This window comes from Nannospalax galili, unplaced genomic scaffold (genome assembly GCF_000622305.1).
Source record: "Nannospalax galili isolate Female #2095 unplaced genomic scaffold, S.galili_v1.0 scaffold290, whole genome shotgun sequence".
NCBI lineage: Eukaryota > Metazoa > Chordata > Mammalia > Rodentia > Spalacidae > Nannospalax > Nannospalax galili.
The window spans coordinates 760,349-785,074 of record NW_008331486.1 but is presented as its reverse complement, the minus strand read 5'-3'; the positions used below and the strand labels follow the sequence as shown (position 1 = coordinate 785,074).

Sequence of the window (24,726 nt, the reverse complement as noted above, 5' to 3'; positions counted from 1 at the left end):
GTTGACCAGGCTGGCCTTGAACTCACAGAGATCCGCCTGCCTCTGCCTCCTAAGTGCTGGAACTACAGGCGTGCGCCACCACGCCCGGCTAAAGATACTCTTTTTATACTGAGAGAAATATACATTTAAATTATACAGAAATACTGTTTTTCACCTATCAGATTGGCAGAATCTAAAAGATTGACTGACTTAGAGTAAAATAAATACTTTGATCCAGTATGTTGGGAACTTAGCTAGTGTTGTATAAACTTTGAAAGAGCCATTTGGGAGCCTGGAGAGAGGACTCTGGTTAAAAGCACGTGTTGTTCTTGGAGAGGACCCAGGTTTGGTTCCCAGCACCCTTCTTAACTCCAGTTTCAGGGGATCTTATTACTTTTCCTAGCCTCTCTGGGTACTACATGCATATGGTGTACTTTTAAATACATGCAAGTAAAACACTCATACACATAAAGTTTAAAAAATAAAAATAGCCATTTGGCAACATTTAGCGAAATTACTCTGCTTTTACTCTTTGGTCCCACACTCCCATTATAAAGCACTTTTTGTAACAGCAGACATCTGGAAATAACTTGAGCATTTGTGAGAAGGTACTGATTTAATAAATTGGTTTATCCTTCCAGTGGAATGTAATGTGACTGTTGAATGAGGAAGGTGTGTTATTGTTCAAGGTTGTGATCTCTAGACATGTTACAGAATAATGTATTTTACTATATTACCTTGTGAATAAGAAAAGGAGGGAGATAAAATCATTACCTACTTACTTAAGTTTCCAAAAAAAAAAAGGCAGGAAAAAGAGCTAGTAAAATTACATGGAGGAAGAAGAACAGAAAAGAACAGAAGTGGACTCTGTTGGTTACTTTGTTATATATCTGGGAATCAATTTAAACATTTTATATAAAAATGGCTAAAGCAAAATTATTCATAAAAATTAAGCTCAGGACCTGGGGTTGTCTTTCAGTAGTAGAGGGTTTACCTAGCCTTGTGTGACCTTTGGTTCCATCTCCAGCACTACAAAAATAAAAACTACAGTCTTTGATGTTGGCAATCTCAGTAGAATTACTTGTTTTTCTAAAAGTGCTAATTTTATAGCCCTGTTGCTGGAAAGACTTAGAAGCAATAAATCACCTAGTATGGGCTTTTCATAAATACCTTTTCCCATGAAGAGACAGAACTCTTACTCTACCTAGTTCTAAAGTAGAGAAGTAAAAGATTAGCTTCGGAGATCCTTTGCTAGGAAGTATAAAAGTATCAGAGATTAATAGAGCCTTGTTAAAAAGGCATAGAATTCAACTTGAAGGACCTTTCACTGATTGAAATGGGACAAATAAAATAATTTGTGATTACAGTGGCTTGAAACAGACAAAATACATACAAATCTGTGAATTTGCAATGATAGTGTAGAAAATGTTAAAATATTAGTTGGTTGTTTTAGGTGGGTGTGCAAACACATTCTAAAAATTGAAAAAGAGGTAGAAAAAAGCCAACTGTTTTTTCCCTTATCTTCCCTATGTAAACGTTGAGGGATGGTTCTTGTATGTTGAGAGAGTTTTCCTCTCTTAATAAAATTTCAATTAATAAATGTAGAAAAAATGATAAAATGTACTTTGCAAGCCTGAATGCATTTTTTGGTTATTAAAACCATTAAATGAAATATTTCTGGGGAAACATAATAAAGGGGTAAGGACTGTAGCTACTAATAGTCTTAACATTAGTGAAAGTGGTCACTTCGTTCTTAGGTTTATGTGTCTGCCCATGTGATACATGGAATAAAGAGCAGGCTTGACTAAGAACACCACAAAACAATAAAACCTCTGTCTGAATCTAATCAGCCCTCTAGTTTACCTAAAGTAAGAGGAACATGTTTAAAAATATAAGCCTTCGTCCCCCCCCCCTTCCCCAAATTCTCTAAGTGTAATTAGGCAAAATACAGAAGGAATGAAATTCTTTAGAAAAATGGTTCCTTTTCTAAAAAAGCCAGAAGAGGGCATTGGATTTCCTCGAACTTGAGTTACAGGTGGTCATTAGCTACAATGTGAGTGCTGGGTTCTGGACCCAGGTTCACTTCAAGAGCAATCAGTGCTCTTAACCGTTGAGCCATCTCTCCAACTGGATTGTCTTTTGTTGTTGTTCTGGTTTTTTGTTTTGATTTTTGAGACAGGATCTCTCTCTAGTCCCAGCTGGCCTGGAACCTGCTATTAGACCAGGCTGCCCTCAATCTCACAGAGATCCACCTGCCTTTGCCTCCCAGGTGATAGAATTAAAGGTGGTGTGTGTGTGTGACTGAAAAATGATGGTTTCTTTAGCAAATAAATGAACTTTCTTTTAAGAGTAGTTGGGAACTGGTATAGCTTGGAATTATTTTGAGACAGGGTCTAATTATGTAGCCCTGACTTGCCTGGAACTCAGAAAAATCAACCCATCCTTGCCTTCTGAAGCCTGTACTAAAGACATACACCAATATGCCTGGCTCTGCTTATTCTTAAACTTTAAAAACATCTCTACTAAAAGAAAGGTATGAACTATATTTGGATACTTAGATTTAACTATAAGCACACATTTTGGAGCTAGTGAGAAAAATGAAGATTGGTGAGTAAAAGAGATACACTGCTTTTGTTAGATACGACAGTGGTCTTATATTTAAATTTTTAAAATCCTCACCTATTAAAATACTGAATGTTCTTCAAAAATACACCAGCTAAAATAAACTAGAAAAGTGAAAAAGTAGATGAAACCTTTCTAACAGCAGGTACATTATAGCTACGTGCTTCCCTGTGTTTTGTGTGTTTTAAATTTTACCTAGGACAAAGTTGGAATTTAAATATACTTTAAAATTCTCCCTCTCCCTCTCCTCCCTCTTTCTTTACATCTCTCTCTCCCTCTCCGCCCCCATTTCTCTTTTCTGAGACAGGGTCTCCCCTGTAGCCCCAGCTGGCCCAGCTAGAACTTGCCCAGTAAACCAGGCTGGCCTTGATTTCACAGAGCGTTGCCTGTTTTTGCCTCCTGAGTCATGGGATTATACCTGGTATAAAATCCTCATTTTTATGAATTTTTTAAGGATGTTACTTTTGGATATTTACTTATATTACCTTAAGTGTTAAAGTAGATACCAGATCTTCCTTATTGTACCACAAGAAGACAAAACCTGATTTAAAAGTGAATCAGAGACTTAATCTCCAAAGGAGAGGCAGGTTGGCAACAAGCACATGTAGGCTGGTAAAAGCCCTGTTCAAGCTGGATGTGGTGGCGCACACCTTTAGTCTCAGCACTTGGGAGGCAGAGGCAGGTTGACCTCTGTGAGTTCAAGGCCAGCCTGATCTACATAGTGAGTTCCAGGACAGCTGGGGCTACAGGGACACCCTGTGTCGAAAAGGCCAAAAAAAACCCCAAAAAAACCCTGGTCAGTCTACAAAGGTAAATCAGGCACTGGTTGTGAGGGCTTGCCCCATATTTGCTTAGGCCTGCCTGACTTTACTTCCTACTAACATGTAGGCTCAGTCTCTCTCTCTCTCCCTCCCCCCCTGCCGTGTGACACACAAATAATAACCCTACATAGAGAGTTCAGGTCAGCTGGGACTACGGGGAGACCCTAAAAAAAAAAAAAAAAAAAAAAAAAGCATAACAAATTGATAAGGATATGAAGAATCTGGGTATAAAAAATGATGCCTTGCAGTATGAAAAGTTTGGCAATACTGCTAAAGAAAAACATGACCCAGGAGTTTCATTGGCTCTTCTAAATAATAGAAATAAGATATTCAAACTGATACTTGACATAAATATTTATAGCAGCACTTTATGATAATTAAAAGATGGGCACAAGCTGGTCATGATAGTGCATGCTTATAATCCTAGCACTAAGGAGGTTCACGAGGATGGTGAGCTGGAGGCCAGCCTGGGCTGCGTACCTAGACCCTAGCTCAGAGACTGTCAGTGTTGCCTTCACATATGCTACCATGCCTCGCCCTTAGTGTTCTTTTAGCTGGAACCATTGTCTTTGATGATGTGGATAGTCTTGAATGTAGGACATTTATATAATAAAAAAGGTGGAAGCAAGACATTTTTCAGTCAACCAAGAAATGAATAAATAAATATGTAATAGAGCCATAAATAGAGTATTAATCTTATCAGGAAAAATAGGTGAAGTAAAACACAATGTGCTGCATCCATAAGTAGAGTGATACATGCTGGTTGTAGATAAAGTTTGAAAATACTGTGATAAGCGAAGGAAGCCTGATGGCAAGTGAATGATTGCCAGGGATGAAGGGTACTTGCCAGTGATTGCTTAGTGATTGGGTTTTCTTGTGGGTTAATAAAAATGTGTGAACTAGATACAGTTAATGAGGACATTTTGACTTTTAGCCAAGAAACCGGCTACATTTAAACCTTTTTTTTTTTTTTTTTTTTTTCCCCCTCCTTTTGCAGTGCTGGGGATAGAATTCAGGGCCTTGTATATGTTAGGCAAGAACTCTAACACTGAGTTTTATCCCCAACCCTGTTTTCTTAATGGTTTATTTTTTATTTTTTTATTTTTTGGTCTTTTTGAGACAGAGTCTCCCTGTAGCTCCAGTTGACCTGGAACTCACTATGGAGACCAAGCTGGCCTTGAACTCAAAGAGATCCACCTGCCTCTGTCTGCAAGTGCTGGGATTAAAGGCATGCGCCACCATGCTTGGCAAATGATTAATTTTTGAAAATACTATTTTTATTTTATGTGTATGAGTATAATGCCTGGGTGTAGGTCGGTGCACTTGTGTCATGCAATGCCTACAGAGGTCAGAAGAGGGTGTGAGATCCCCTGCAACTGGTGTTACAGATGGTTGTTGGCTGCCATGTGGGTGCTGGGAATCAAACCTGGGTCCTCTGAAAGAGTAACCAGTGAGTACTCTTAACTGCTGAGCTCTCTGTCCAGCCCTAAAATAGTTAATTTCATGTGAATTATACCTCAGTTTTTTGTAAATTTCTGGATCAGCTCAAATTTTTCTGTTAGGTGGTACCGTGGTATAATCACTTCTTAAGTTATAATAGTCTCATTTTTGGAAAGGGAGATTTGATTTTGAATCTAGATTCTAAATGATCTCTCAGTTCCATTGTTTTGATATATAGCCATACATTTTTAACTTTATAGTTTGAAATCTTTTTTTTTTCCTTTCTTTTTTTGGCTTTTTGAGATAGGGTCTCCCTGTAGCCCTAGCTGACCTAGAAATCACTATGGAGACCAGGCTGGCCTTGCTCTCACAGAGGTCCACCTACCTCTGCCTCCCAAGTGCTGGGATTAAAGGTGTGTATCACTGTGGGCCACTGAAATTATTTTAAATCCACCAAGAAGTTGTAAAAGTAATTCAGAGAATTCCCTGTATATTCTTGAACCACATTCATTTTTTGAAATATTTTTCCATATTTGTTAATTATTCTCTTTTCTGAGGCATTTGAGAGTAGGCTGCATACTTTATGCCCTTCTTTGCGCTCAGCACTCTAGCAACTTTGCTAAAAGCAGGCAGGGATGATGTTCTATGTAATAACAGGATTACAGTCTAGATCCCAGTAGTGTCAACTATTCCCAAAATGGAATTTATGACATCTGTTTTCTTCTGGTGTAAGACCTAGGGCAGAATCACTTAACTGTATTTGTCATGTCTCTTTAGATTTATTTATGTATTTATGTATGTATGTATCTATTTATATACAGTGTCTCATTTGTGTAGCCCAGGTCAACCTTGAACTCAAAATCTTGCCTTAGCCTCTCAAGTATTACAGGCCCATGCTACCGTGCCCATCAGAATTCTTTTATCTGCAACCATTCATCGGTCTTTTTTGGTGTTAATCGAAGAATACAGACCTTTTTTTTTTTGTCTTTTTGAGACAGGGTCTCCCTGTAGCCCCAGCTGTCCTGGAACTCACTATGTAGACCAGGCTGGCCTTGAACTCACAGAGATCCAACTGCCTCTGCCTCCCAAGTGCTGGGATTAAAGGCGTGCACCACCACACCCGGCCAGACCATTTATTTTTATAGAGTATGTATTACTTTAGGTTTGTCTGATGTTTTCTCATGATTTGATTGAGACTTACATTTCTCTGTAAAACTCAATATGTGGTGTTGATGCCTTCTTTAAATATTACATCTAAAGGCCAATGTTCTTTGAAATTATATACAAAATAACTTTCTGACAGGCAGAGTAACTGTTTTGTGCATAAGCCTACTATATATCCTTTTCATATTATTGTCAAAGTAGTTATGTGTTTTATGAATTAACTTTTTAAAAAATTTTCTTTAATGTGTACGAGTGTTTTGCCTGCATGTATATAAGTGTACCCATGTTGTACCATTCCTGAGGAGGCCAGAAAGGGGTGTCAGATTCCCTGGAACTGGAGTTAGGGATGGTTGTTAGCCACCATATGGGTGCTAGGGTTTGAACCCAGGCTTATACAAGAGCAGCCAGTGCTCTTAACTGCTAAGCCATCTCTCAAACCCATGAATTACTTTGTCCCCTTAACATTTTTTTTAATTTTGTATTTACAGAAGATACTTTATTAAAGTTGTTTAATTTTGTTCTGATTGGTTATTTAGTAGGAAGTATGCTTGCTTTTGCTTGATTAATTTTTGAAAATTTTCTTTATTATTGTGTGTATATGTATATGTGTATGTATGTGATGTGTGTGTATGTACCTATGTGTGTATGTACCTGTGAGTGTGTCTGAGGGTGGGGGCAGGGGGGCAGTATGTGCTATAGCACACATGTAGAGGTCAGAGGACAATTTTGTGGAGTCTTCTCTCCTTCCTCCTTTACCTGGCTTCTAGGGATTGAATCCAAGTCACTAGACTTGATATGTTGAGCCATCTTGCTGGCCCTTGATTACTTGTTAAATAAATTGCTTTTGCGTGTGTGTGATAACCTCTCCTCTTTTTGTGCTAATTAGATAGAGATTATGTGTAGTGAGTCATCATAAGTTGATAGCCAAATATAATTTTGACAGGCATAATTTATTTTCTGTTACTTTTTCTAGCTATGCAAGAAGAAGCCTTGAAGTTGGTATTGCTGGCATTAGAAGATGGTTCTGCCCTCTCAAGGAAAGTTCTGGTACTTTTTGTTGTGCAAAGACTAGAACCAAGATTTCCTCAGGCATCAAAAACAAGTATTGGTCATGTTGTACAACTGCTGTATCGAGCTTCTTGTTTTAAGGTAAGCAATATGCAACTGTCCAAAGATTACCTATTTGTATGTGAGACGTGGGCTTCCTAGAATTTGTGTTACTCAGTCTAATGGACCCAGGCACAATGTTTACAGACATTGAGAGGAATTATTTTTTTCTTTTTTCATTCTTCATTAATTCACCTTTGTTGCCAGCTACTTTACCTATTGATTTCAGTAACATTGAATGGAACATAAAAAATAGTTTGGTAAACATTAGCCTCTTACCAGGAGAAGTTACAAAAATAAAGAAGCCTTCTTTACATTTATCATTTTAACAAGGAGTTTGTAATTATATTGTAAACTTAAGAGTAGGATATCTTTGTAACCCATTATTTTATCTTCTGTGTAGTAATTAAAGTCTTTAATGTGAAAATGACCTGTATGTGTGAGAGAAAACAAAAAATTCAAAGTTTAAAAGATTGCCACATTGTGCATTCTGTATGGTGTATTTTTGGTGAAATGTGCAAAATGTTTTAAGATGGAATTTGATTTTAGCCCAGTAAAAGTTACTGAGAGATGTGGAAGGCAACTTGAATCCTTGGTTTCTATCTGTTACAAGAGTATAGATTGTTAGATAGAACTTGAGAAAAAGCCCAGAGACTTGGAAATAGATCCCCTTGACTCCTGTGAAAGTTAACCAAACATATTTAGGTTATTTTGCTTGTTTTAAGGCTCTAGGAGTAAAAATAGTACAGACTGGAAAAGACTTCCTTAGTACTGCTCTGTTTTAGAAAGCAGATAATCCATGATGGAAATATGTTCAAATGAATTAATTTACTCATAAGGCTTGGACATTCTCTAGCTGACAGTCATAGTGTTTGATTTCATATCCTTAAAGTGAAGCTCTGGTTCCTCAAATGATGCTTTTGTCTTCTAAGCATTCAACTTACAGGGATCATTTGTCATTCTGCAGTGACTGACCAGTCTCTCACATTGTTTCAGTGAGATATTGGGCTTTTTAACCAGTGATGTGTGCTTTATGATTGTTATATATCTATTTTGAATTTAAAAACATTCCATAGTGTTTTATTTTTTAAGGATATTTTCATTATTCCAAAGGATTGTTAAATATTTGTAGCTGCTACTGTTACCTAGCATTTGAATAACACTAAGCTTTGAAAACTGTTTGATTTTTTTTGCCTCATTTTATCCTTACTGCTGTATAATTTGAAATACTAAAGTACAGTGTTTAGATGAATAAAAAGATGCCAAAAAGTCTCACTTTTAAGTGTCATCTCCTTTTAGCAAACAATTCATTGTCCACTGTCTTTTTACTCATTTTTGTTAGCCTAGCGGCCAAAATTTTGCAGGTTACATGATTTTCCCCAGGATCAAGATCACTGTAGCCACAATCATGTATAAAAGATCATCAGTTTAAATCATTTATAGTAAGAATTATAATTCGTGGTCAGTGGGTAGCTCAATGGGTAAAGGTACTGGCCACAGAGCCTTACAACCTGAGTTTGATAACCAGAACCCACTTGGTAGAAAGAACTGATTGCTGTAACTTGTCCTCTGACCTCTATATGTCTGCCATGGCATGCGATCACCCACACACATATAGAAACATATAAACTCACAAAATAAATAGATAAATGTAAAAATAAAATGATTTTAATTTTTAAATGCCTTCAATTCTTATGTTGGTAAATATTTTCCTGTAGAGATTCTTTGCTTGCCTGAGCATGGAATCAGAATAAAGAGAAGTTATTCTAATGCTTAGTACCATAATTCCCAAATGAAACTACATTGTCAGAATCAGAATCCTCTATTCAGCCTTTAAATGCCTTTCTTCCTGGGCTCTGTCTCCTGAAATTCTGATTGAATAGATTTGAGATTGTGCCTTTCAAAGCTTAACAATTTTTATTTGTTTGTTTGTTTGTTTGTTTATTTATTTATTTATTTTGGCCTTTTTTGAGACAGGGTCTCTCTGTAGCCCCAGCTGTCTTGGAACTCAATATGTAGACCAGGATGGCTTTGATCTCACAGAGATCTGCCTGCCTCTGCCTCCTGAGTGCTAGGATCAAAGGAATGCACCACAAATGTTTTTTGGTGTTTTTGTTTGTTTTGCTTTTGTTTTTGTTTTGTTTTGAGATAGCTTCTCAAAAATTCTTGGCTGGCATCGAACTTGTTATGTAGATGAGGATGACTTCTGATCCCCTTGCCTACACCTCCCAAATGTTGCAATTATGGGTGTGCACTCCTGTAATGCCAAGTTTTTATGTAGTGCTGGGACTCGAATCTGGGCTTCATGCGTGCTAGGCAAGTAACTACATCTTCAGCCACTCTAAAATCATTTTGATGCATATTAGCACTTTGGTTGGATCAGGCTCTGTTAACCACCCATGTCTTTCTTCAGTGCTTAGTTGCTTATGCTATCCATAGGGCACATGTATACTATATGGTGCTTACATATGTGCTACAATCATCCTCTCTATCTTTAGTTTCCCCCTGTTATTTAGATTAATAATTCCTCCTTTTGTTTCTTTGTTTTTTTTAACATTTTGTTTATTATTTTTATTTTTTATGTGTATGCATGTATTGCCTGTTTGTTGGTAAGTGCACCCATGTCATGCAGTACCCATGGAGTACAGAAGAGGCTATTGGATCCCTTGGAACTGGAGTTATGGACAGTTGTTAACTGCCCTGTGGGTCCTGAGATTCGAACCCGGGTCTACTTCAATAACAACCAATGTTCTTAACTGCTGAGTCATCTCTCCATCCCCTCTCTGGTATTTTTTTTAAGTAGGTTATTGAGGAATATAGACTTCTGAGTTCCATCCACACCTGATTCTTTATTAAATGCTTAAGATTGTTTTGATTAGGGACTGGAGACATGACTTAGAGTTAAGAGCGCTGGCTGCTCCTGCATAGGCTCTAGGTCTGGTTTCTAGCACCCCCCATGACAGCTTACAACCATCAGTAACTCAAGTTCCAGGGGATACAGTGCCCTCTTCTGGCTTCTGCAGTCACCGTATGCATGTGGTTCATATACATACATGCAGGCAAACATTTATATACATAAAATAAAAATAGATCTTTAAAAAAGAGGCTGTAGAGGCTAGATATCTCTGAGTTTGAGGCCATCCTGGTTGACATAGTGAGTTCCAGGCCTTGGTGGTGCTACAGGGAGACCCTGTCTCAAAAAGACAAAAAAAAAATAATAATAATAATAATAATAAAGAGGTTGTATTGATTAAAATTTTGAGTGTCTCAAACTTATCCATTTGTAGATTCCCAAAGAGAATTATTATGACCTATTAATTTTCAGGTGATAACTGATTTCCTCGTGTTCATGTTCTTGTGGGCATATTACTCTTCTCTGATGTGCTAGCAGCAGAAATAAAAATAGCTCCTTAAACAGGGCATGGTGGTTCACACTGGTCATCCTAGCAGGTGAGAGGTAAGCTGGGGGGTTCCTATAAGTTTGAAGCTAGATCAGTCTACAGGGTGAGGCCTTCTCTCAAAAAGCAAACAAAGCAATCACTGAGGCAGTGTCTAGTTAATTTCTTTTACTATGAGGAAAACTAAATAGTGTTTGTCTGTTGGTTTGTGACAAGGTCTTACTATGTAGTCCAAGCCAGACTTTGTGCTCATTCTTCTTTAGCTTTCTGAGTGCTGGTATTCTAGGCACACACCATCAAGCCTGCTGAAAAACGAAGTTTGAATAGTTTAGATGATTTGTCCAAGCTGAGTTTCAGAATCTGGTCAAGCTTTGTGTGTTCTGAATCTTGTTGTTGCTAAATAAAACAAATTTTATGAAAAAAATAGCATTTTCTCCAAAACTAAAGTACTAAAATAATTCATGGTATTACATTTTAAAAAATATTTTATTCTTCAATAAATTTGTTCATATTTACTCCTCATTTTTTCCCCTAACTCTTCCCAGACCCACTCCAACTTTGTGATCTCCTTTTTTTTTTTTTTCAAATAACTATTAACTCAAATTTGTGCTGCTCATATACTCCTGAATCTGGGACCATTCACTGGAGTATGATCAACTTACTAGGAGCCAAATCATTAAAGAACTGACTCTCCCTTTCCCAGAAGCCATCCAGTGTCTGTAGGCCTCAGGGATGGTGGCTTGTGAACACCTTCCACTCATGCTAGAATACTGACTGGCTTGATCTTATGCACTTCTTTTGCAGGAGCCCCAGCTTTTGTGAATTCACGAGTGTGTCCTTTGAATATTTTTGTTTTTTTGAAACCACAGGGTCTTACTGTATTAACTGTAACTCACCTAGAACTTGCTATGTAGTCCAGATTAGCCTCAAACTTAAAGAGATCTACCTACTTCTCCTTCCTGAGTGCCTGGAATTAAGGAGTACATCACCACACCTGTCAGTGCTTTGAATCTTAACCAAGGCTGTATGTTGGTTTATTTATATGTGTGTGCATGTGGGCACCTGCATGCCACATGCACATGTGGAAGTGAGAGAACAAAGCGTACAAGTTGGTTTTTTCCTTCCAGTGTGTGAGTCTCAGGTGTGAGACTCAGGAAGTCAAGTTCCTGGGCTTGGTGGCAAGCATCTTTACCCGCTTACTCATCTCTACAAACCTTAGCCAGGTTTTATTACTAATCTTTAACAAGTTTCAGTAGTTTGTGAATGAGTGTGTATCATTTATTGTGGAAATTATGTAGCCATAAACCTACATGTTTGGATTATTAGACAACTTTACTAATTCTTGTGAAATTCTGAGGATTTTTCTTTTGACTTCATGTTTTTATCAATTAAAGTCATATAAGTACCTCTGATAATTTGTGTGGTGACAGAAAATTCCTCTTTTTTAAAAGTTTTTTTTCTTTTAATTGTGTGTTTATGTGTGTGTCTGTGCATAGGAATACAGGTGCCTGTTGAAACAGCTCCTGGAGGCGTAGGATCCTCCAGGAGCTAGACTTTCAGGTCCCTAGGAACTGGAGTTCTAGGTTGTTGTGAGCTTCCTGACATGTTTTCTGGGAACTGAACTCAGGTCCTGGAAGAATAGTACATGCTCTTAACCAATGAGCCATCTCTCTAGCCCCTCTTCCTTCTTTAAAAAAAAAATATTTTTATTACTTTGATTCATGTATATATGTATGTTTGTGTGAATGTGTGCCACATGATGCTTGAGGAGTCTGGAAACAGGCATCAAATACCCTGGAACTGAAGATAGAGGTGGGTGGTTATAAGCCTCCCCACATGGCTGCTGGGAACCAAACTCATATCTTCTGGAGAACAGCAAGTGCTCTTAACCAGTGAGCCATTTTATTGTTTTAATTTTTAAAATCTGTGTGTGTGTGTGTATACATGTGTACATGTGTATGAACTGTATGTGTGGGGGCTTGCAATAGCATGCATATGGAGATCAGAGGACAACTTTGCAGCGTTGGAGCCCACCTTTTTGTGGGTTCTCAAGTTGTCAGACTTGCTTTGTTGCGCAGCAACTGCCCTTCCCTAATGAACCATCTACTGCCCCCCCCAATTCTAATATATGCCTTCTTCCTTCCCTCTGTCCTTGACCTTATACATGCTGTGTAAGCACTGAGCTAAATTCCTACTCCTCAATTGGTAGATTTGGTTTTTTTATATATGCTTTATCCTCTGCTGCTACCAATGTGATGGGATTATTATTATTTTAATATAAAAGAAGTCTTAATTTTTCAGATACCTAAAAAAAATTTACATTTAAGCAAGACTTGAAGATATGGATAAAAGTAGCCATTGACTCCTTTAAAAAAAAGAACAAAACACAGGTGCTCAGCAGATGGCTCAGTGACATGTAAAGCTGGGTGTGTTAGCATACTTGTTTAATCCCAGAGAGATGGGGGGTTGAGAGACTCCTCCAATGTTCATGAGCCAGATAGTCTCTTGCCTAAGCAAACCTAGGAGGAAGGCAAGAACCCACACCCAATGTTGCGCATGTGCAAGATTTAAAAAAAAAAATTTTTTTAGCTACATCTCAGACTGGAAAGATGGCAGAGCAGTCAGGAGCACTGGCTGCTTTTGCAGAAGACCCAGGCTTGGTTCCCAGTACCCACGTCGTGGCCAATAGCCTTCTGTTTCAGGGTATCCAACACCCTTTTTTGGCTTTCCCAGGTACCAGGCATGCATGTAATAGATATGCGTGCAGGCAAAACACTCGTACACATTTAAAAAAATAACTAAAATAATGCTTCCTTCTTTCAAAGAAAAACAAAAAACTACAACTCAGGCACCCACTCTGTACATAGTACTGTTCTAGGTGCAGTCAGTGGGAATCTTAACCTTAGAAACATGATTTCACTTTCTGAAACTACATAATCTCCTTTTGCAGAGACCAAAAATAAATTTAAAAAACAAAGAACTTATTACTAATCTGCCCCTACTTACTTCTGGCTCACAAGAAAGATAATTTGTGAGACAGACAGACAGACAGACAGGTGGGTGGTAGACACATGGCTGGACAGAGGGAGAGAAGGAAGGAGGGATGAACTCAACCCCTGCTTCCCTGGAACGAAGCAAGAAAGTTGGACTCCCCCCCCCCCCACTAAACAGTAGAAAACAATTTTCCAAACAACAAAGAGGTGTTTTTTAAAAACATAAATCTGAGGGCCTGGAGAGATGTCTCAGCGGTTAAGAACACTGTTCTTGTGGAAGACCTGGGTTCATATCCCAGCACCCACAGGACAGCTAGCAACTATCTGTAACTCCAGTTCCAGGGGATCCAACGGCCTCTTCTGTCCTCCACGGACATTGCACGACACAGGTGCACTTACCTACTTAACCTACATGCAGGCATAACACTCATACATATAAAATATAATTTAAAAAAAATCATAAATCTGTAGCCGGGCATGGTAGCACACACCTTTAATCCAGCACTCAGGAGGCAGGCGGATCTCTGTGAGTTCAAGGCCAGCCTGGTTTACATAGTGGTTCCAGGACAGCTGGGGCTACAGGGAGACCCTGTCTCAAAAAGACCGAAAAAAAAAAAAAAAAAACCACCCATAAATCTGATATCTCTTCTTTCTGTGAAACTCAGTGGATTTTCATTCCCTTGACTATAATAGCCAAATAATTTACTGTAGAATGTGAGACTCTCTTATAAGTCTTCTTCTGGCCTCTTGTCATTCATGTTTCTGTTTCACCACTGGCTGCCCTTTTAGAATTCCATTCCTTCCCTTAAGAAATCCTGTTCTTCAAGATGTAGTTCACATAGTCTTCAGTCAGGAGAAAACCTTTTCTGAATTATTTTTTTCCCTCTTTGCTAGTGGGATTTGACTGCTTTTTGTCAATGTTTCCATAGAGTCTGATAATAGCACTCTTACTATAAATTTCTGTTTCTAAGTCTGTTCCCTGCCAAATGCTGATGAACTCACTGAAGACAGGGACTATATATGTAGTTAGGTAATTTTGTTCCAAAGAGGATTTGTGTTGAGGACATTTTCTATTTTGTGTGATACCAGGTATATAATAGGTGCCCTTTTACCCCACCCCCCCAACCCACCAAAGTAAATGAATTGGATAAGGGGAAAGAGCAGACCAATTCTAATGAGTTGGATTTTTTGTTCTTTTTTTTACTTTTTAGGTTACTAAAAGGGATGAAGATTCTTCCCTGATGCAGTTAAAGGAGGAATTTCGAAGTTATGAGGCACTACGCAGAGAACATGATGCTCAAATTGTTCATATTGCTATGGAAGCAGGACTCCGTATTTCACCCGAGCAATGGTCCTCACTGCTGTATGGGGACTTGGCTCATAAATCTCACATGCAGTCTATCATTGATAAGGTTTGTGGAGTTAGAGATGCTAATATTTTACCGTTGCTGTTACAGAATACTGTAACACAAATCCTCCTCTACTGAGGTAGAAATGCACTTATTATATCTAACCTAGAGACTATGGAAACCTAGCCCTGTGATCCACTGTGGACTTGTAGAGTATTGGCTGTTTGTCCTCAAGATCACATGACTGATTAGGAGCTGTAACACAGTGCCATTGCCCCACATTGTGAGAGAATACTGTTTTGCATATCACTAGCCTTTGAAAAGATTAGATAACAAAATTTAGAATGCTTTCTAAGGAATATATACTGCTTTTGCAGCATTATAAAGTTGAAAACTCATAAACTGAACCATTGTGAGGCATGGTCATATTTGTTCTAAAGGAACTAAAGAGATGGCCATGTTTTTAAATATTAGACTTCCAGATTGCATGTTTTTCTTTTCCTTATTTTAAAGAGATATGGTGGGGGAAAATACAGCATGAAATTAGTTAAGCCTATAAAGACAAATTTATCTACATTCTAACCCCAGAGAACTAATAGAGCTTATAAATATATTTTTTGTTTTTTGTTTGGTCTTTTTGAGACAGGGTGTCTCTGTAGCCTCAGCTGTCCTGGGACTCACTATGTAGACCAGGCTGGCTTTGAACTCACAAAGATCCGCCTGCCTCGGCCTCCCAAATGCTGGGATTAAAGGCGTGCGCCACCATGCCCGGCTATGAATATGTTTTTTAAGTGTCTAATGATGAGTTTCATAGGGCAGATTCTGAGGTGAAAATTTAATTCATCATTGATCGTCCTATTACGAAATCTGAAGACACTTAAAAACCTATTAGTAGTAAGATGATCTATGGAAAGCATTTGAATATAGGAGTGTCATAAAAACCAGAGTAAAAATCATTCTCTCTTCTCTTTGTTAGCTACAGTCTCCAGAATCATTTGCAAAAAGTGTCCAGGAATTGACAATTGTTTTGCAACGAACAGGTGACCCGGCTAATCTAAATAGGCTGAGGCCTCATTTAGAGCTTCTTGCAAACATAGACCCTAATCCAGGTATGTGGGAAAATGCACAAGTGCTTATACTTTAACTTTGAGGCAAAAAAACACAAGAGAACTTCTGTTAACTCATTGTCCCTTCCAACACTCACGCCATCCCATCGGCTCTTACTTTAGATGCTGTTTCACCAAGTTGGGAGCAGCTAGAAAATGCAATGGTAGCTGTTAAAACAGTGGTTCATGGTCTTGTGGACTTCATACAAAATTACAGTAGAAAAGGCCATGAGACACCCCAGGTAAGTAGATTTATTACACTTTTGATTGTTGTTATCTCTAACTCAATTTTATCCTGAACATCTTAATTTGTTTGGATAATAGACTTCTTATGTAACTCTTTTCTCTAATAAGGTATGCAGGTGTGTGTTGTGGGGATTGAACCCAGGGCCTCATACCTGCCAGCTTGAACTATGCCACTGAGCTACATGCCCCAGCCTTCTTACACGTTTTTATTGTTTCTCATCTTTTAGGAGAAACTTACTTTTGAGTGTACTTGATTAGCCTTTCACGGTATAACAGGATTTTAGAGGGTATCTTGGCCATTCACTGAATTTCACTGAAATTCACTGAATTTCAAAATATTTTTGACCAAGTATAGTTCATTGATTCTTCCACATGGTTTGTTCAGTTCTTTTCTACTGTAGAAATTTTTTTCTCCTTTGCTATCTCTCAAGTGAATTTCTGTTTGTAATGAGTATGGAATTTCAATTTCCTCAATATTTTTAATGTACCTGAAGAAGGAAAGTTAATATATAATCTTTTATTCAAATAATTTTTCCCTTGTTATTATGGGCCACTCCCTATGTAAAATATTTCACATTTTTTATTTCTAATCCTCACAGTTACCTGGAAGGTAATTGCTGTTCCAAAGCTGAAATTTAAATAGGTTAAATAGCATATCTGAGAATGTGCTGTCAATATTTGGCAGAACTGGGATCAGAGCTACTCTATGCTTCTTTCCTTATTTGATTGAGAAAATATAATATTCAGCTGTCAACTGAATGATGACATTGTATGTTTGCCCGTTTTATTAGGGTTCATTGTATGTGTGCCTATTTTATTAGGGTCACAAAAAGGTCAGTGTCTTAGAGTTTGACACTTTATAGCAATTATGATGAATATTCATATTTCCCTCATTATTTGCCTAAGGGTAGAGATGTGCCATCAGATTAATTAGTGAATTGGTAATTTTTCACTTCTACTTTCACTGGGGCAGTTTAAATGGGTAAAGATGATAGTTTTTTTTCTTAGTGTTTTTAAAATTGTTTCATTTGTTATCACAATTTGAAGATAGCAATAAATCAATGAGAAGTGTCTTTTTCCATGAAAATTGTGTCTGGTGATAAATACATAAAACATTTGAGCCAGTTTGAGATAGCCTTCAGAAAGACTACATCATGCTCTCCCTCGTGGTTTTCCTCATAGCTGTGCCAAACTCGCAAATGGAGACTGTGCAATGCTTGTTGTTTCAGCATAAGAATTACTTACTTAATGTGAAAATGTGAAAAAGATTTCACCTTTTGTGGTATGATTATTAAGTTCTAAAGTTTCAAGAGTAAATAATAACTGATACCTTCATTTTTCCATTTATTCAACTCTTTGTGTAGCCTCAACCAAACAGCAAATACAAAACTAGCATGTGCCGAGATTTGCGACAGCAAGGGGGCTGTCCACGAGGAACAAATTGTACATTTGCCCATTCTCAGGAAGAGCTCGAAAAGTAAGTCCAGAGAAATGTCTTTCATGTAGGTTTAACCTTTGATTGTTGTATGTCACATATAGTGTTAACATTTGTGATAGTTCAAAGATTAAGTATCTTAGGTTGTAAAATAGCCTTTTTTTTTTTTTTTTCATCTTTTTTGAGACAGGGTCTCCCTGTAGCCCCAGCTGTCCTGGAACTCACTATGTAGACCAGGCTAGCCTTGAACTCACAGAGATCCACCTGCCTCTGCCTCCTGAGTGCTGGGATTAAAGGCATGCGCCACCATGCCCAGCTAAAATAGCCTTTTTTTAAATCCAGGAGATTAATGTAGGTGCAACTTAATATGTAAAGGGTATATTCTGAGACTGTTCTGTAGCTGGAGTCGTGTTTCTCCTGCCCGTACAGAATGAAAGCACTCCTCTTTGCTTTTATCTGATTTGCTGAGGCTCCCTTGACCGTATCTACAACATCTCAGCAAACCGTTACTATAGACACATTTTCTTTTTTGGACTTTTGCTCTTTTGACATTTTCTGTGTCTTCTCTTTTTCTGCAAGTTACTGCTGCTTATATGTCCATGACCTGTGGACATAAAAGTAAATATGATAGAAGCTCTAGTCAGTCTGGTTAATCATAATCTTGATCAAAACTCACCAAAAATTATCTCAGACTTTCTATTAAACAACTGGCATGCATGTCATTTTTTCTTAGTGGGCATCTCCATTTGTTTTTAGATATTTTATACTTGCTAAACTAATTTTCTTCTCCCATATTGTAGCCTGATCTTTCTTCCATTTTTTTTCTCCCTCTTTGCCCTGTTAAGCCAGTTATGCAGACATGTTATAAGAATCTTCTTTGTCCACTCTTGTCCCTTCAGCTCTTCCTGCATAATTCTTCACTAATTTCTGCTATTTCCGCTTCCTAGATCTTTCACTCTTTGTTCTCTCTATCCTTTTAGTTTAAGCAATCATCACATCCTTTTAGATCCTCGAAACTACTTACAGATACTGTTGGGGAACAGTACTGTTAACTTCTCACAAAATAATGAAACCTTTTTTTAAAATATTTTATTTATTTTTATTTCATGTGTATGAATATATTGCCTGCATTGTAAGTAAGTACACCCGTGTCATGCAGTGTCGCAGAGGTCAGAAGAGGGTTTTGGATTCCCCTGGAACTGAAGTTAAGGATGGTTTGTAGGCGCCATGTGGGTGCTGGGAATCGAACCCAGGTCCTCTGCAAGGGCAGTCAGTGCTCTTAACTGCTGAGCCATCTCTCTCAGCCCCCAAAGTGAAATCTTTTTAAAGCACACATCTACACATGTAATTCTTCACCTGTTTTTGATTGTTTGTTATTGATCTTTGGTTGAAGATATAAAATATGGGTTATAGCCTATAAATTCCCTAAATGTCTAATCCCTGCCTGCCCTACTGTTGTCCTCTTACAGCTCTGACAATTTATACTGTTTTTGTGTCACACTGATGTCCTATTGATTTCTGGAGTGCACTGTGCCTTCATCCCTGAGGTCGTCCATGCCTCGTCCCATCTAGCCTTGCTTTGGGACTCTTTCTTTGCCCTGCTCATCTTTCATACTTTTCAGCAGGATCCCTTCACTGCTTCATAGGAACTAGATTCTTTGTCACATTTATCACAGTTCCAGTTAATGAAATCTGCTCTAGAGGTTGACAACTTTTCTGTCAAGTCCAAAGCAGCCATAGACAGTGTGTAAAATGGGCATGGCTATAAACTATTTAGAAATATAAGCAAGCTTGGCTCATGTGTTGTAGATACCAACTCCTAATATATTTATTGTCTGTCCTAAGTAAGTATAAACTCCATACATTGTATCTATATATTTTTTAAATATTTTATTATTTTTATGTTATGTGTGTATTGCCTGCACGTATGGAGGTGCACCCGTGTTGTGTAATGCCCACAGAGGTTAGAAGGTTTCAGATCCCCTAGAAGTATAGTTATGGACAGTTGTTAGCTGCCATGTCGGTGCTGGGATTTGAACCCGGGCCTTTTGCAAGAACATTCAATGTTCTTAATCACTGAGCCATCTCTCCAGCCCTAAGTATTTATATCGTTTATTGCTGTCTCCTTTCCTCATGGCTAGCACTGCCCCGCATACTGTGACCTCTACAGCACTGCTGCAGCATGATAGAGAAAAGGGGTGTGTGTCTGTGTGTCTGTGTATGTATGTGTAAGACTGTGCTCCTCTTTTCCGACTTTTTAAAATATTTTATTATTTTTATGTGTGTGCGTGTATTGCCTGCATATAGGTAAGTGCACCTGTGTCATGTAGTGCCCACAGAGGTCAGAAGAGACTGTCGGATCCCTTGGAACTGGAGTTATGGACAGTTGTTAGTTGCCATGTGGGTGCTGGGATTCGAACCCGTGTCTTCTGCAAGACTAGTCAGTGTTCTTAACCACTTCACTCTTCTCCAGCCCCCTTTTCAGACTTTTTCCTCACTTATAGAACCTAGGAAAGTTGCAAGAGTCATAAGGGGGAACGGTGCTATTTGCATAATCTTAGCAAAAATTTCCTATCTGTATAATTTTAAAGATTTACTTTTATTGTTTTTATTTATGTTTGTGTTATATGTGTGTACTGGGTGTCTGTGTGATTGTAAGCCAGACGAGAGCATCATATCTCCTGGTGCTAGAGTTACAGATAATTGTGAGCCACTTATCGTGGGTGCTGGGAACTGAACTTGAATTCTCTGAAAGAGCAGTCGGCACTTTTAAGTTATCTCTCCAGCCTCCATTTTTTTTTAAAAATTTTTTGAGAATTTCATAAGTGAGTATTGTATTCATTTTTACCCCTCCCTTTCCCTCCTCTAACTCCTCCCATATTCCCCCAACTCCCTTTCAGTATCCTGAGTTTGTCTTTAATTATTGTTGTTATACCAACACAATATATAGTGTGTGTGTGTGTATATATATGTGTATCTATGTATACATATATACACACTAGATGTATGTGTGTGTATGTATAAGCAGCCTATGGAGTTCATTTAGTAGTGATGTGTTTACATGTGTTTAGGTGTGAGCACTTGGGTTATCAGGAAGCTCATCCCTGCAAAAAACTGATTCTCCTTGTAAAATTTTTCCCAACCATATTGGCAGGTTAGCTGATGTCATTATGTAGGTCATGGTCAGTTATTCTCTGTGTTTAAACTAGTTGTGGATCTTTTTAGTAGCTCTGCTGCAGAAAGAAGCTTTTTTGATGAGGGGTGAGAGATAAACATATCTGTGGGTATAAGGATAATTATTTAGAATTCAGTTACAAATTATTGGTTTTAGAAAATGGCAATAGTAGGTTCTCCTCTAGGGTCTATGACCTCTCCGGCCATGGGAATCTGGGGATGTTTACAGTAGTAGGTGTGATTCTCTCCTTTTGAGTGGGCCTTAAGCCCAGTTAGATAGCTGCTGGTTACTCCCAAGACAAAAGTGCTACTATTGCATCATTAGGTACATCTTGTCAGATTGGTCATTATTTGGTTCTCAGGCTTTACAGCTGGGTGGGACTATTGATTGGGGTTTTTTTTTTGTTTCCCCTTGGTACTTTGCATAGCACCTTCCAGTACTATAAGAGCCAGCCCTCAGGGAGGAAACTTCCAGGTCAGTTCCAGCTTGATTCTTCTAAGTCCTGTGTCTGAAATGTGGTGTCTTCAGCAATAGATTCTTAACCTTAAAGTTCTGGGAGGCAACCAAGGGCAATGGCACTAGCCTATATTGTTTTGAGAGTCAATTCTCTTTAACTACCCTGGGCAACAACTCAAAGAGAGGTTTCCTAGGCCTGGCACTGGGGGTCTTGTTAATCTTTGATTCTTAGGGGGAGCATTAGCATCCCATGTGGTATAACTCCACTTGAAATATATGTATATGTTGCATATGAATTATTAAGTATGATTTTAACATTTCCTAAACGTCCTTGGTGTGATTTATCTCTTGTTCCTCCTTTTCCCTCTGTATTACCCCCCTCCTCAGGTAAAGCCCTCCTCCATATTTCCCATTTCCCCCTTGATGGCACCTGTGTCATACTGTCTTGCTTTCTAGAGCTCCTTCTGCTCCCCACCCCCTTCTGTGTTCTCTTTCTGCTTTCCTGGATTTGGCAGTTAGTGGAGGTTTTTTACTTGTTTCTAAAGATTGGAGCTTTGGAGCTTGGATCCACAAATAAGAGAGAACATGCCAGCTTCAATTTTTTTTATTTTGACCTAGCCTACCTGGAAGTCACTATGTGGACCAGGCTGGCCTCAGTCTCTCAGATATCTGCCTGCTCCTGCCTCCCGAGGGCTGGGATTAAAGGCATGCATCAGCATGCCCAGTGTCCAGGTCCAGACTTAAGGCTCCAGGAAATATATTTCACTTATCCATACCTAAATTAGAACATACTAGCTAAAATATAGCTTTTTAAATATTTATTAATTTTTATTTTATGTGTATGAGTATATTGCCTACATACATGTAAGTGCACCCATGCTGTGCAGTGTCTGTGGAGGTCAGACGAGGGTGTTGGATCCCCTGGAACTGGAGTTAAGGATGGTTGTTAGCTGCCATGAGGGTGCTGGGAATCATACAAGATTCTTCAAGAGCTGCTGGTGTTCTTGAACGCTGAGCCATCTCTCCATTCCCAGATATAGCTTTTAAAAAAATATTTATTTTTATCTTATGTGTGTGAGTGTTATACCTGCGTGTATGCAAGTGCACCCATGTCATGCAATTCCCGTTGAGGACAGAAGTGGGCTTTTTTTTTTTTTGTCTTGTCTTTTTGAGACAGGGTCTCCTTGTAGCCCCAGCTGTCCTGGAACTCACTATGTAGACCAGGCTGGCCTCGAACTCACAAAGATCCGCCTGCTTCTGCCTCCCATGTGCTGGGACTAAAGGCGTGCGCCTAGGAGAAGTGGGCTTTTAATCTCGTGGAACTAGAGTTACAGAGTGGTGTTAGCCACCATGTTGATGCTGAGCCATCTCTCCAGCCCCTGAAATACAACTTTTTAAAGAAATTAAAGCCAGCTGTGGTGGCACACGCCTTTAATCCCAGCACTCAGGAGGCAGAGGCAGGCGGATCTCTGTGAGTTAAGGCCAGCCTGGTCTACATAGTGACTTCCAGGACAGCTGGGGCTACAGGGAGACCCTGTCTCAAAAAGACTCCCTAAAAAAGAAATCGTGTGTGTGTGTGTGTGTGTGTGTGTGTGTTTGAGATGTTTGTGAGTGTGGGCGTGCATGTGCTGTGGCACTGACGTGTAAGTCAGAGGACAGCTTTTGGGATATCAGTTCTCTCCTTCCACCTTGTTTTGGTCTTTCTTGCTGTCTTTGCACTGTGTGTACCAGGCTAGCTGGCTCCCTTCACATTTCAGGCCCGTTCTCCTGTCTACACTTCCTATCTCAGCCATAGGCGTGCTGGGATTACAGACAACAGACTCCCATCCTTTTTTATGTGGATTATGGAGCTCAAACTCAGGTTGTTAGGCATGTTCAGCAAGCACTTTGACCCTCTGAGCCATCTCTTCAACCCTAAAATACAGCTTTTGAGAGGCCCTTACTTGGAAGCAATTAGACTAAAGCCAGTCAGAGAGGTGACTGTGCAGTTTCCTTTGTTATTCCACTCTTAACCCCAATTGAAAACCAGTTAGGCTTCTCTTCAAATTAGCTTCATACTCTGTGTCTAGGACCTTGCTCAGATGCTTAGTATCTTTTTTCTGAACTTAGATAGCAGTAATAAAAATAACAATACCTATAATACCCAGATTAATTGGTTACATTTTGTTTCAGGTACCATTTTACTTTTCAGTTAACATATTAACACAGTTTATCCATTTTACTGCTTCAGAGGTTACTAACCTGCCTCAACTGGTCTTTTTCTTTACTACTGCTACTAAAATTACTTTCTGAAGTACCTGTCTAATTGTTTTTATCTTTTGCTTTAAATTGTTAACTGACGCCTCACAGAATTTGGTCCAAAACTTTCTTTCAAGCCATAGTCCTTATTTTAGTTAAAAAAAAAACAAAAACTTAAAGCATATATAATTGAGCACTGTGTGCTACTTACTACTGTGACAAAGTATCTGACAAATGAAATTAAAAGGTGAAAGGAGTTTATTTTGGCTTACCGTTTGAATGTACAGTTTGCTATGGTGTGGGGAATTCATGGCAGCAGACTGCCTGTCACATTCCATCTGCAGTCAGGAAACAGAGCAAGGAATGTTGACAGTCAGCTTGCTTTCCCCTTTTTGTTCATACTGGAGCCCCAACCCTTGTAATGGTGCCACCTACAGTTAGGGTGCCTCTTCCCACTCCATCTAATCAACAAAATCCCTCATAAACATGCCCAAAAGCTTATCTCCTTGGTGATGGAAGATTCTGTCAAACTGACAATGGTAATCATCAGAAGTGTACCTCATCAATTTGACAACCAAAGGCACCACTTTTTTTTTGTTGTTTTGTTTTGTTTTTGTTTTTGTTTTTAGTCTTTCTGAGACAAGGTCTCCCTGTAGCCCCAACTGTCCTAGAACTTACTATGTAGACCAGGCTGGCCTTGAACTCACAGTGCTGGGACTACAGGCATGCGCCATCACGCCCAGCGATTATTTTTATTTTTAATTGTGTGTCTGTGGGTGAATATGTATGTGTGAGTGAGTGCAAATTCCCATTGGAGACCAGAGATATCAGACTCCCCAGGAGCTCAAGTTGCATGCTGTTGTGAGCTACCTGATAGTTGCTGGGACTTGAACTCAGGTCCTTTGGAAGAGCCACAAGTGCTGTTAACTGCTGAGTCATCTCTCAGCTCTGTAATGAAATTTTTGATATGCAAGTGGAAACATTTTCTTAAATGAAATCCAAGTCACCATAAATAAATGTAGTACCAGAAAAACCTCTAATCTAAATATTTTTCCCTTTAGACATAAATAAATTCATTTGAGTAATAATATAAAATTTCTGTATTTTGGTGTAATGTTTTGAATGAGTTTGAGTTTTTATTTCTTTAAAATTATACTGTGCTTTTAATAATTTAGTAACAACAGAGAATGTTTTCAA

General features: G+C 38.6%; 1 protein-coding gene and 1 non-coding gene across 2 annotated transcripts in view; both read left to right on the top strand.

Annotated features, from left to right (window-relative positions):
• Positions 1 to 24,726, top strand: part of Rc3h2 (ring finger and CCCH-type domains 2) — a gene marked incomplete in the record, with an annotated part of 69,609 nt that overhangs the window by 19,593 nt on the left and 25,290 nt on the right. The window contains 5 exon segments of the mRNA XM_017796127.2: positions 7,000 to 7,175; positions 14,736 to 14,936; positions 15,850 to 15,982; positions 16,103 to 16,221; positions 17,590 to 17,702. Of these exon segments, the coding sequence (XP_017651616.1) occupies positions 7,000 to 7,175; positions 14,736 to 14,936; positions 15,850 to 15,982; positions 16,103 to 16,221; positions 17,590 to 17,702 (742 nt within the window).
• Positions 15,650 to 15,760, top strand: LOC115069070. The gene has a single exon (XR_003848400.1). It is a non-coding gene; the product is annotated as a small nucleolar RNA SNORD90 (small nucleolar RNA).